Consider the following 12,226-nt stretch of genomic DNA (forward strand, 5'->3'; position numbering starts at 1 on the left):
TCAACTATTGTCCTGAGGCAAAATCAAAATATGAGTAACTCTTGTATTCATGTTATATGAATAATTACAACCTCGACTATATAGCTCAAATCCACATTCAAATGTATGCACTTGCGTGTGTTCAAATTCGAATTCTCTCATATTACTGCACAGGTTCAGAAACAAGTGACTCATGAAGAAATCAAGATGACAGCCGGTAATCTTGATAAAGTAAAATAGACAATTCAGAATAGGAACAATTTAGTACCAATAAGAAATATAAGAATGAAAGTGGAGAGAAACTAACTGGCCAGCGGCAGCATAACTATTTTGAATATAAGATGAAGTTTTATATACCAAACTACAAATTTTGTAGAATGTTAATGAATCGTAGTTGCAGTGACTTGATAACTAGGAAATCAATAATTAAAGGACATCAACTATACATGCCATAGCCAGGTCCAGGCCAAGGCTGCAGAACCAAAAAATAACCAAACTGAATAACCTTTGACAAAAGGGAAGATGATCAAAACAAAAGAATTAAGAAATAAAAACCCAAAATTTTTCGAAGCAGAAAGCCACCAACATTCAAAGCTTGTATCGCCGAGGAAGATGCTTGGTGCCCCCATCAAAATTCATTTATCACGATCATAAGGAACTCTGCTTCAATGCATGAGAGATTTCAAACAACCTAGCTTCTTCAGTGTAATTTGTGACAAAATTTCAGTCCTGCCTCTGATCGAGAGATCATCAGTATCATCAGTAGCCCATTGGTGGCATGCCAAAAGGAGGCATTGGTGGCATCCCCATTCCACCCATAGCAGGTGGGGGTGGGGGAGTAAAGCCTCCACCCATTCCTGGCATTGGTGGTGCAGGCAAAGCAAGTGGCAGCAACTGAGCATACATATTCTGGAGATCATTGAGAACATTAGTTAGTTTAAGAGGTAAAAAAGATAGAAACAAAGGATTTCTTATGAAAGGAAATTCGCAGGCAAGAGAACCTGCTGAGCAATTGTTTCTTTCTCCTCCTTCTCCTTAGCCTTCTCCTCATTTTGTGCCTCAATTTTGTGCTTGATAAGCTCATCTACCTTACTTGCATACTCTCGAATAAACTTCAAAAATTAAAATAACAAAAATATATTGTAAATGAAAAAAAGGAATAAATTCCCACAAAAGAATGGAATTTATTGTCCAATAATGCATGTGACGAAAAGGGGGGGAACCTGCAAGAGATATGGGAAAGCAAAATCGATCATATTATTCATCCATGCCAGCTCAAGTGCAACATCTGGCCGTATTACATCGTAACAAACAAAGAGGCAAGAAGCAAAGCACTCTTTCTTCCCCTGCACATATACCAAAAGAAGTGTATAAATATCATTTCCTTTTTCATAACCTACGGTAAAAGAAAGGTCCAAGCTGTTAAGAAGAAAGTAGTTTGTAGAAAGAAAAAAAATAATAATCAAAATCATTTTCAAAGTGAAGCATTGCTCAAACCCCACATCATCAAAAGGGCTTAACCTGGTGAGTGTCAAAATATATGAAATCCACAGTTTGATGTTACAAGAATAAGAAAATACAGACCTGCTCAATAAAGTAGACTAGCAGCTCCTCTGAAAGTTCACGGTCACCAGACTGAGAGCATGTTTCCATACAGTCCTTGTAATGATTGTCTTTCTTTGACAAAGCAATGGACTGCTTCCATCTTCCCGCCTTCTTATAAATATAAGCTGCAACACGCCTCATCTCAAGAAGCTCATGCTTCTCAATCTGATAACAATAAATTAAAGTGAATAATCTTTGAACTTCTAAGTTCCCCAAATAGTTCAGATCTCAATTTTTGCTAAGGGTCATCAGAAAAGAAAAAGAGATGACCATACCTTCTGTGCAAGACCTATCTGATCAAAGTTGTCATGCAAATCTATTGATTCCCGAAGTCTGTCATAGTCCTCCTCCTCAACATAAATTTCATTCAAAGCTTCGTTAACAGCAGCCACATTGTTGCTTTGAACTGCAACCATGTATGGCTTCACTAATCGGAGGTGGCCAGCCTAAACCAGCAAAGCAACCAACAAATTAGTACCACATAAATTCAATAACATTACCATCAGAAATACGATTTTTTTTCTTTTTGACCTGACCATCAGAAATATGATTGAAACAGTAGAGATAGGTGATAGAAATAGCACCAAGAGATATGCACACCTTCCGCATTATATCCACTACACGAGTATGGTCAACACGAAGGGCAAGCACATTAAGAACATCGTTCAGGAGATCAGGATGTTCTTGCAAGTAAAAGTGAACGGCCTTGTAGTAGAGCTCCACACTTGCAACTTTAACTATGACATCTTTAAATTGCATATGATCCCATGCTTCTGGAGAGTGATTCATCACAGTGGTTGCAGCATTATCAAACTCATCATATTGGATATACAGATATGTAAGTTCCTTCCAGTGCTGCTGTTCATCACAGGCCCGAATAAGCTTGGGAATATTAAGGCGAGTAGAGAACAACTTGATGTGCTCCATAAGCTTCTCATGACGATATCTTGCATATAGAACTCCCAACTCAGTAAAGATGCCCATATGTGCACGTTCCAATCCTAGACCACTTTCCATTAGTGATATGAGTTCATTAAAGCATCCTCTGTTCTGATAATACTCACTAACCTCTTCCAAATCATCGACCTTCATAACATAAAAGAATAAAATGCACAGAAATGAATAGCAAACGATCAGATAAAAATCTTTTGGCCTTAAGGTGAGGGAGAGGAAAAATAAATTTCCAAGAGAATAAATTCAATGACAAGTTAAAAAAAGAGTGCCACCTGAATGATGATATTGAGACCACAAATCTGAGCCAAGCGGAATTCTTCAGCATCAACACAAGCAAAGCAAACTTCCTTCCATGTCTTTGAACTGTTTGCTTTCCTGGCTGCATCCACAGCACCCTGGAATTGTTGAAGCTTCACCAATGTGACAGCCAGCTTAGCCCAATTAGAAATAAATGCAAAAATGATCTTTGCTGCCTCATACAGGGCCTCATCGTACAAGCGGTCTCCAACATTTGGAAGATTAGCAACATTTGGCATCAATATAAACTCCTCGATTTCTCCAAGCCGATCAGTTTTTGCATATGCATAAATGAGCTCACCATCCACTTTGGGCTCTTTTGTCTTCTGCCTAACCATAAGAAGGTACCTTACCAGGTCATGGTACACATTTGCATCTTCAGCAGCCTTTATAACCTCCAAGAAGCAAGTGACATCATCTGCACGGATAAACGACTCAATTGCATCACTCACAAAACCTTCTCTTAGTTGTGCCTTGGCAACCTGGCTCCATACAGCATCTTCTTCAACCCGGAAAGCAAACTCTACAGCTCGATCAATTGTTCGAAGATTATCTAGCAGAACATTAACAGCCTGAACATTCAAATTAAATTTCTTGAAGATGGCAAATGCCTCTTCGTATAGTTGTGCTTCAACTGCCAATTCTCCTACTGCAGGTCCATCAAAGTTGTCCAGCCTGTTAATGTAATCCATAACTCTTGATGGATCTGCCTTGATGGCAGTAAGGATGAGCAGATTTTGCAGGTTAAAGTTTCCACTAAAGGCAGAATTTTGCAGCACAATCTTCTCAAGAAGCTCAATCAACTCATGGGGAAGATCTGCAGTCATAAAAGCTTTAACTGCAGCTGAAACTTGATCAGGACTCTTGCTTTCAGGCAAAGCAGTGGAGACCACTTGATCAATCAACTGCCTCCTATACTCATTCTCAGGATTCAAAACTTTCTCCCAGAGGTCAGCATCCATTCTTTCCACAACATATCTAATCCAAGATCACAAGGATATAACATGAGTATCCCAGATTAAAATTACAAAATACAACAACAATTTAATTATAGACAACATAAACACCTGGCTTGGAGTTTAAACAAGGAATTCTTGTTTGTAACATTGACAAGCTCATCATCACATTGCCCTCTTCGGTAAGCAACAACAGCAAGGGTGGGATCCCGCTTCTCACAATATTTACCAACAACACGAGAATCATAATATGGGTTGGTAGTGAGAAAATGCTCTGGATTGTTGTTGCTGTCAATAATTATTTTACCAAGAGCATTATGCACATGTACATCCTGGCTTCCCTCGCTCACGAGATGCTCCAAGAACTGAGTAAGTAAGCGGAGACGATTCCTATGCATATAAAGTGAAATGAGAAAAGCAAATGAGGCAATAAAAATGGAAAGGCATGTGGTAGATAGAAAATTAACAAACCTCTTCTCACATTCTTCAACTAAAGGCTCAACTGGCAAAAGTGAGCGTACTGAGAGTATAAGACCTTTAATAAAATCTTCAGGGCATTCATCATCTAACAACTGTCCAACAACTAGAGGAGCATTTCCAGGATTGACCTATAAGTGAGAAGCATAATACTTGAGTTTCACAATCCCTTACCATTCTTAGAAAAAAAGCATTTAAAACAACATCAATTCCAGAAACACCACAAAAAAATATATATGCAACCATCACAACTACCTTTTGCACATAGCCTTCAATATAGCGAAGCATGTTGTTGGTATAGAGATAGTGGGTGAGACTCGGAACAAAGCCAAAACGATCACACACATTAATCAACGGTCGTGCATCTGGAAGCTTGGCTTCCATTAAGAAGTTCATGGTCTTCTCAGGATCATAAAAGTTTGATTCTCGAGTAACACGCTCTACCTCCTTAAGTTGTCCAGTTTTTGCAGCTGCTTCAATGTACTTGAAGTGAATATCGGGATCTTCACTGCACAATGTCAGAATTACAAACCAAATTTTACACCAAAAAGGGGGGTATAAAGGAAATACAAAGCCAGTGAACCGAAGTCATGTTTGTTTACCTGGAGCTCAAATATGAACCCAAGAAAAAGTAGAGTCCTTCGTAAGACTTGAATTGCTCAAAGAGTCTAATACATGCATCCATTCCCAGCTGCTCAGAATATTCCTTAGCAGTCTGCAAATTGCACATTCGCATAACAAGTCAGCCTACAATAATTTCATCTATTAAAAAAGCCATGTCGTAATATTATGTGATGCCCTAAGACAGTACCTGCACAATTATTTGAAGATTAGCCCTCAGATTCACCAGCAGCAGATCTTTCATGCACTCAAGCGCCCATTCTCTAGAAAGGGTCCCAAAGAACTCAACTAGAGCCTGAAAAGTACTGCATGGTTAGAAGGGGAAAAAATAGGACAACCTGAGCCATTTCAGCAATTAGAATCCAGACCTGTGGCTCAATGGCATGAGTATTGACAATTACACGTTTGATGTCAGGTAACTCCGTATAATGCTGCACAAGACATACTATAAGTTTTCGAGAATGATGCAGACAAACAAATCACTGTAAGAGCCAGAAGCAAAGAAGACAATAACCTGAAGAGCACGTATAAAAAGGCCCGCCTTTTCACATAACTGTGCGATACGTGGGCGATCATAATGACTGAACATGCCATTGGCCAAGATGGCATCAGCAACATTTGGAAATGTCACAAGATTAATTTCCAGCACCTAAACAGAATGGACAAAATGATAAAGAAACCATATAGCATCATAGATTTCAGGAAAGAGAAACGGATGTCTAAAATTTAAGGACCTTTGTTTGAAGATGACCATGTTCAGGTAGATTAGGCTTCAGCACATCCAACAGAAATGCAGTTGCCTCACGAATTAAATTTCTCTGAAAAGAAATAGAAGAACATATCATTGATGAAGTTGGGTCAAAGTTTCTCGAACAAAGGTACAATGGAAACAAAAAAGCTTCATTGATTCTTGCCTTTACCAATAGACATAGTTCTCAAATTTAGAGTAGATAGAAAATATCTAAGCCCAGCCAAGAAAATAATCAAAAATCAATATCTAACCATGTGTTAAAGTATTTTATAAGTCTTTCAAATTTATTGAATTTTAATTAAATGGGAAATACAGTTATTTAATTGTCAACAGATCATCTTTTCCTAAATTCCTTGTGTATGATTTTCAATGCAAAAATGGCTCAAGTACCAGCAGCTCTTTTGAAAAATAAATAGATAAATAAAAAGAACATGATTTCAGAAAAGGGACCAAGAAAATGTTGTATACGACATTGACATTTAAAAAAAAAAAATACGAATTGTATAATAGCAACCCCATTAAAACAATAAAGGTGAATTCTAAGTGAACCTGAAGAAAGAGATCTGTTATTGTGTTGTAGTCAACTGGACAACCTCCGTCCATTTGAGACATCATCAAAGCGAAATTAACAGCACCCTGCCAGCAAGCAAGATTTGAATCATTCTACATGAAAAAATTCAACAATTTCTAAAAGGCAAAAGCTTTTTAGAGGAGGCAAGCAAAATTAAAAAAAAAATACGGAAAGGCAAACATCATAAACAAGAACGTCCAATTTCAATTTGTAGCATTAACTGTCCTTCATGATTGGTATTAAGCAGGTTTCACTGTAACAGAAATTAAGTGCACCACAAAAGTAACATATCTCACAGAACATGCTACATAATAGCTTCAAATATTTGCATTTAAAGAAACTGCTTACCTGGGGATCTGCCCGTAAAATTGTTTGAAGAAGGAACAAGTAATCAGGTGTATATCCAACCTTCAGCAAATCAAAAGAGAAGAATGCATCAGTCGCTTGTAACAAAACATATTACTAAGCTATGTAAAACTCCAGATAAAATTATAAGCAGCGCCATTATATTTATAATTAATGTAAAACCTACGTTACAAAATATTCTATCACCTGCTTTGAATATATCAGAATCTTGTCAAATTCTTTCCTCTCAGCAAAAGCAGCAACAACTTTTGGTGTGGCTCTGGCTTTAATATATATTTTCAATGCAAGATCATTGTCCACAGTCTGCATCATAATGCATGTCTCACAAGATCAGGAATACAAGTGAAAAGAAGTGCAAACAATAAAATAATGAACGAAGTGTTGCCCCAAAGGGAATTAATAATAGTAGTGAAATAATAAGTACATAAATACATCTGTACTCGCATACATGGGAAGAAAACAAATTTTGACTTCCAAATATACAAAACAAAAGGACAGATGAAGAATAAACTAGTTTTTGAACCCAGTTTCAGAAGCCTCTAAAAGGCACACAGCCAGTTATCTGATTTCAGAATTGTCCATGTTAAAAATAATGTTGCCCTTATTGGGCCTTGACTCTCCAACTAGGCCTGCCTCAGAGTGCAAGCAAATTCTCTCTTTGATATTGATATACAGAAATGTAAATCTAAAAATAAAATAATCACTGCTTTTTATTTCACAGGAGTTATTATAAATTAAAGTAGATAGCACGAGGCATTACTAAAAAATGAAACAGAAGATTGCAATTAAGCAAAGTCAAAATATATGCAGGGCATGCGTAATTTAATATTTTTTACAAAATAAAATGAACAAAACAGAACTCAAACCGGGGTTCTCCTGATAAAGTAATGCAGACATTAAAATCCTTCAAAGTAAATTCACCATCAGAATATGGTACCCATAGGGGCTGCATTTTCCTTCTCAAACCATCAACAGAATCAAATTAGCGAGTACATATGATAAGGAGAGAACTAATTCAAATTTCTACAGACCTTCACAAGGTCACCAAGTTCCTCGCTGCATTCAAGTTTGTCCTCTGCTAACCAATTTTCCAGAAGATTTTTTTTGTTCTGGTTTACCACAAGCCTTGACAGCTCCAAGGATTCAAAAACATTGAGCGTTCCCCTCGTTAAAAGAGTTCCAAAGTACTGTAATAATGGTGGTGTTTGGCCAGCTTGCACGGGCACACTCTGCAACAAGTTATCAACTTAAGCAATCAAGGAATCAATGGAACAGCAAATTAAGCACCCTATCACAATTTGAAGAAGGACACTCTGATCTATACGTAGATGTACTGCTTGGTCACCAAGTGTAAATCAAAAGCTTACCTGAAATTTAGCAACAGTTTCAGGAGTACGAAGTATTCCTTGTGGAGATTCTGCAGCAAGCTCTGCAGCTTCCTTATACTTGGTTTGAGCAAATAATTCCTGAAAGCGCTGAACAACCTGAGAAAAGACAAAAGCTTCATCATCACCCAGTGAAGGATATGTTCCTGAAATAAATGAAAAGGGCATAATTCCTGCGGATGAAATGGACTGGGGAAGAATGGGTAGCCAAGGTAAATTGCACGAGATATAAACAATGAGAATTTTCTGCTGGTTCAAACTTTAAAATAGAAAAGCATAAAAATCAGGTTCTAATACGATGTTCACCAATATTACGCTACTTTACATACGCTTTAACCAAGGTTTTCCCAAAAGTAACATTAAGCCCGCAATCTGCATGGTGTAAATTATGGTCTTTTTGTCAAAGTAAAACCATCTCCCCGACCAAACGTATCATACAAATGTTAATAAATCTCTTGCAATTTTATGGTTGATATTACTGATTAATTTTTTTTCTAACACCCTGAAATTGCGTCTTGGACCATTGCAATCTAATAAGACACATAGGATGCAAACAAATAAAATAAAAATTAAATGACCAAAATACTCGTCACATATAAAACTGTAGAGTTAGTCAAATTAGAGATAAGTGAGTGTATAACGGAACAACATTAACCAAATAAAACTACAAAGTTACCAGGTCTTCTGCACCAGGAAGGTTTCCTCTTTTTGCAAGATTAACAGCAAGTTCCAAATTGTTCAACTGCAAAAGTTTCGCATAGACATTCAGTAACAGGTTCCAAAAATTAATTCCTCCCTTGCTAAAATCAAAACATGGCTCATAAAATACCTGGCCACTAACAAACGGTATAATGGTTGCTTCATTTACAGTGGCAAGCAACACCTGACCACGTCTATTGATGGCATAAAAGCCCCCTGATAATGATGCTTCTGTAGTCAAAAATATAGGATCAGGACTGATCCGGTTTCTATAAACTGCCGTAGCGGTCTCCAAATCATAGACAAATAGAAGTCCAAGCTTTGTGATGGCATATATCAATCCATATTTATTTGAAATCTGTGCAATAAAAATGAATCAAATGCTTAACATAGTGCCCATCGGAATTCAAAATATCAATTGAGGGTTACAACCTGCATTGACACAGGAAAGTCATCAGCAAAGTCTGGAGGGAAGAACAGATCCGCTTGTTTCTTAGTGAAGGATGGTTTGCCTGATTACAATTGCCACAAAATACCAAAAGGGCATCAGCAAAAGCACAAGTTCTTCAGAAAAGCATTAACTTAGAATAGTTCAGAGGAGTTCTAAGTAGATTCATATGCTTATAGCATCAAAAGGCGCAAACCAACAATCAATCAATCATAAATATAAAAGACAAAAGCCTAGCATGCCTGTAGAAAATATAAATAATGACATTACTGATAAAGACATCATTCAGATCCCTGTTTTCCAACAATAACATCTGTCTCTCTATTTTGCATTTTAACTTGATGATGTTGAAGATGTTTCTAAATTTCCACCACTTTATATGCCAATGCCCCACACCCCCACCATGGTGCAATCTTTCATTTTATTAATAACATTGACAATTTAAAAAGCCAGTACACATAGAAGGTTATATCCTTAAAATACATGATAGGTTACTACATCTTATTTTGTGGTTAATGCAAATATAATGGGCATGTATCTATGGCTAGTATAACAAGTCTATACCAATACCACACACACCTGGCTGAGCACCAAGTTCGATAACATGCATCTTTGATGTGACCTGTCCTGCATTGATAGTCTTTGATGCGAAAGTAATAAGAGTTGAGTCCTTATCATTCCCTGGCACCTGGATGTTGCATCAAGTAATATATCATAGGACTAAATTGACGGCAAAACTATTAAGCACAACATTCAAAATCCATATAAATGAATCAGAAAGAAGGAAGCATTACCCTAAACGTGGCAAAAGATGCAGCATGTGCTTCAAGGGCCTGACTACGTTGCTGTTCCACAGAGAACAGTTGCATGTTTCCTTTTACTAGCTGTGGTCTCTACAGCCCACAAAATGAAATATCATTATTAAAACAATTAATAAGTACATAAAGTTTGACCCTCAGGCTCTCATAAGGTAACAAAATTTCAGGAGCTTGTAGCTAATAGCAATTAATAAAAGAGAACCATTTTCAGCCATAACACATAAATAGGAAAATAACGGTAACCCTTTGTACAAATAGTAAAGAATCCCTCTAAAACCAATAGCTGCAGTCCAGAAGTACCAAAAAAATAGAAACAATGAAAAACCATCTTAAAAAAAAAAATTGAAGTACAAACTAGATAAAGAGTTGAGTTCAGAAATACAAATAGGAAAGGCTCAGGTAAATACAAGCAGGAGGCCTAAGAAGCTATCGTTTCTCAATAAAGAAAGATCTTGTAAATTTATTTTATGTCGAAAACAAGTTTGAAGAGTGAATATCTTAAAAATGTACAAGCCAATATGTGTATATATGTGCATCCTGACATTAATGTTCAAGTTGATTCATAAGATGATAAAATAGTAACAGAAGCATCAAAATGGGATATATCTTTGGGTGAATTAAAAATTTATTTCCTGAAGTATAAGCTGCTCCTTATGTTTCTTTTTATTTATCATTTCATGTAGATTAAAAAATGTCACTAATATGCTAAAAATTGCCCATACCTTAGAAGCTAAAGGAAAGAAATAAAATACCTCAGGTGATCCTGGAGCAATTCCAATCAAAACTAGCCACTTTTGACTAGGATCAGCACGATAATTGATAATTTGATTATTGGCCAGTGTAGCTGTTCGGTCAAACATCTTCATTGGCTGACTATCACCTAGATATGAATAATGGTAAAACTCGTGTTCAGAATTCAAAAGGAAAACGCAACACAAAGCATGAATATAAGTGAAACCATCAACATCAGCCAAAGTTACAATAAACAAGAGGCAATAGAACAAACGGTTTACTCATGAGAAATTAAAGCATATTACCTTCAATAGACCAATGATAAACAGAGGTATGAGTAACTAAACCTAGCACCTTTGGGGATATCCACTTCCAAAAGACAACCTGAAGAGAATAGTGCGTGATAATTAACAATCACAACTATTGACCCACACATAATCCCAAAAAGCATTCTTGCAAGGGCACATAAGAATCATATGCAAAAACGCACCTGCTCAGTCATCTGATGTGATTTTATCTTTGCCTTCATTTCTATGTTAAACACTTGCAAATGATCCTGAGTGGTCCCCGGAACTAGAGCTGCAGATAAAATGTCGCGCTCAAGAGGTAAATGAAAGCTATGTGTATACATGCTAAAGTTAAAGACGAGATTATTTCAACATGAAATGAACCACAATGTTGACGCCGTCACTATCAAGAGATGAACGACTTGTAAATTGGGCTGTCGCTATCAAAAATGACATGAAAAAACAATGTTGACCATGTCACTATCAAGAGATGCATGACTAGTGGATTGGGCTGTTGCTACCCTTTTCCTCTGGCGTGAACGATGAGAACAAACAATAGATAGGATAAAATTAGGAAGTGATAACACAAACCAAGACCTCTACACTTACCTTTGAGGGCAAGAATCCTAGTATTAGGGTTCATCAAAGCAGAATCAGCAGTAATGGGCCGTCGCAAAGGCTGCATGGGCATATTCATATCGATTATAACAATACTGTTCTGAGGTGATGTTTCCCTCACACATATGTATTTATCCGATTCCATTGTCACGTGATTAAACGTAATGAATTGCGAATTTATTCCAATGCTTGGCAACTGCAAATTAAAAGAGCACAACATAAATCAAATAACAGCATACTGAACAACCCCTCGTCGTATAACCAATAAACAAAGACAAGACTGAAAAGAATGAAACGCTACAATCGGCAATTTCTAAACAAAAACCAGAAATGATAAGTGGCATTAGGATCTGAAGACAGGGAAAAAGCATATTGAGGGAGAAACAAAATCACATAAAAGTTCGATGAAAAAATAATCCAATTGTGGCAATGGCATTGCCAATAGGAGCAGAGATGGAAAAGAAAACAAACCGTTAAGGCCTCTTTCATGGCGATGGGAGCATTTGCTGCCATGGTGTTAGGATCAAATCAGAGCTCCAGGTAGAGGGAATAGAATGAGAGGGAAATATCGTAAAGGAACGAAGACCTTCGTTTACGCTGCGAGATCTGAAGCAGCGAAGTCCAGAACGGAGAAAGGGAGAGGGAGAAGGAAGGGGAGTGAA

General features: G+C 37.1%; 1 protein-coding gene across 1 annotated transcript; it reads right to left on the reverse strand.

Moving 5' to 3' along the window:
- Positions 1 to 312: 312 nt before the first annotated feature.
- LOC114740656 (clathrin heavy chain 1) lies at positions 313 to 12,226 on the reverse strand. The gene is made up of 30 exons (XM_028928846.1): positions 12,036 to 12,226; positions 11,556 to 11,760; positions 11,150 to 11,238; positions 10,965 to 11,043; positions 10,680 to 10,807; positions 9,904 to 10,002; positions 9,689 to 9,797; positions 9,094 to 9,173; positions 8,792 to 9,019; positions 8,639 to 8,704; positions 7,945 to 8,061; positions 7,609 to 7,806; positions 6,764 to 6,880; positions 6,560 to 6,619; positions 6,190 to 6,276; positions 5,624 to 5,707; positions 5,404 to 5,538; positions 5,258 to 5,320; positions 5,080 to 5,184; positions 4,871 to 4,983; positions 4,524 to 4,776; positions 4,263 to 4,399; positions 3,903 to 4,181; positions 2,811 to 3,813; positions 2,185 to 2,670; positions 1,860 to 2,030; positions 1,564 to 1,749; positions 1,203 to 1,325; positions 981 to 1,091; positions 313 to 888 (listed from the first exon to the last, which is right to left on the reverse strand). Exons 1-30 carry the CDS (start codon positions 12,075 to 12,077, stop codon positions 739 to 741), a joined length of 5,103 nt encoding a protein of 1,700 aa, XP_028784679.1. The 5' UTR covers positions 12,078 to 12,226; the 3' UTR covers positions 313 to 738.

Source organism: Neltuma alba, unplaced genomic scaffold, assembly GCF_004799145.2.
Source record: "Neltuma alba isolate B1F8T4 unplaced genomic scaffold, ASM479914v2 tig00003186_pilon, whole genome shotgun sequence".
Lineage (NCBI taxonomy): Eukaryota > Viridiplantae > Streptophyta > Magnoliopsida > Fabales > Fabaceae > Neltuma > Neltuma alba.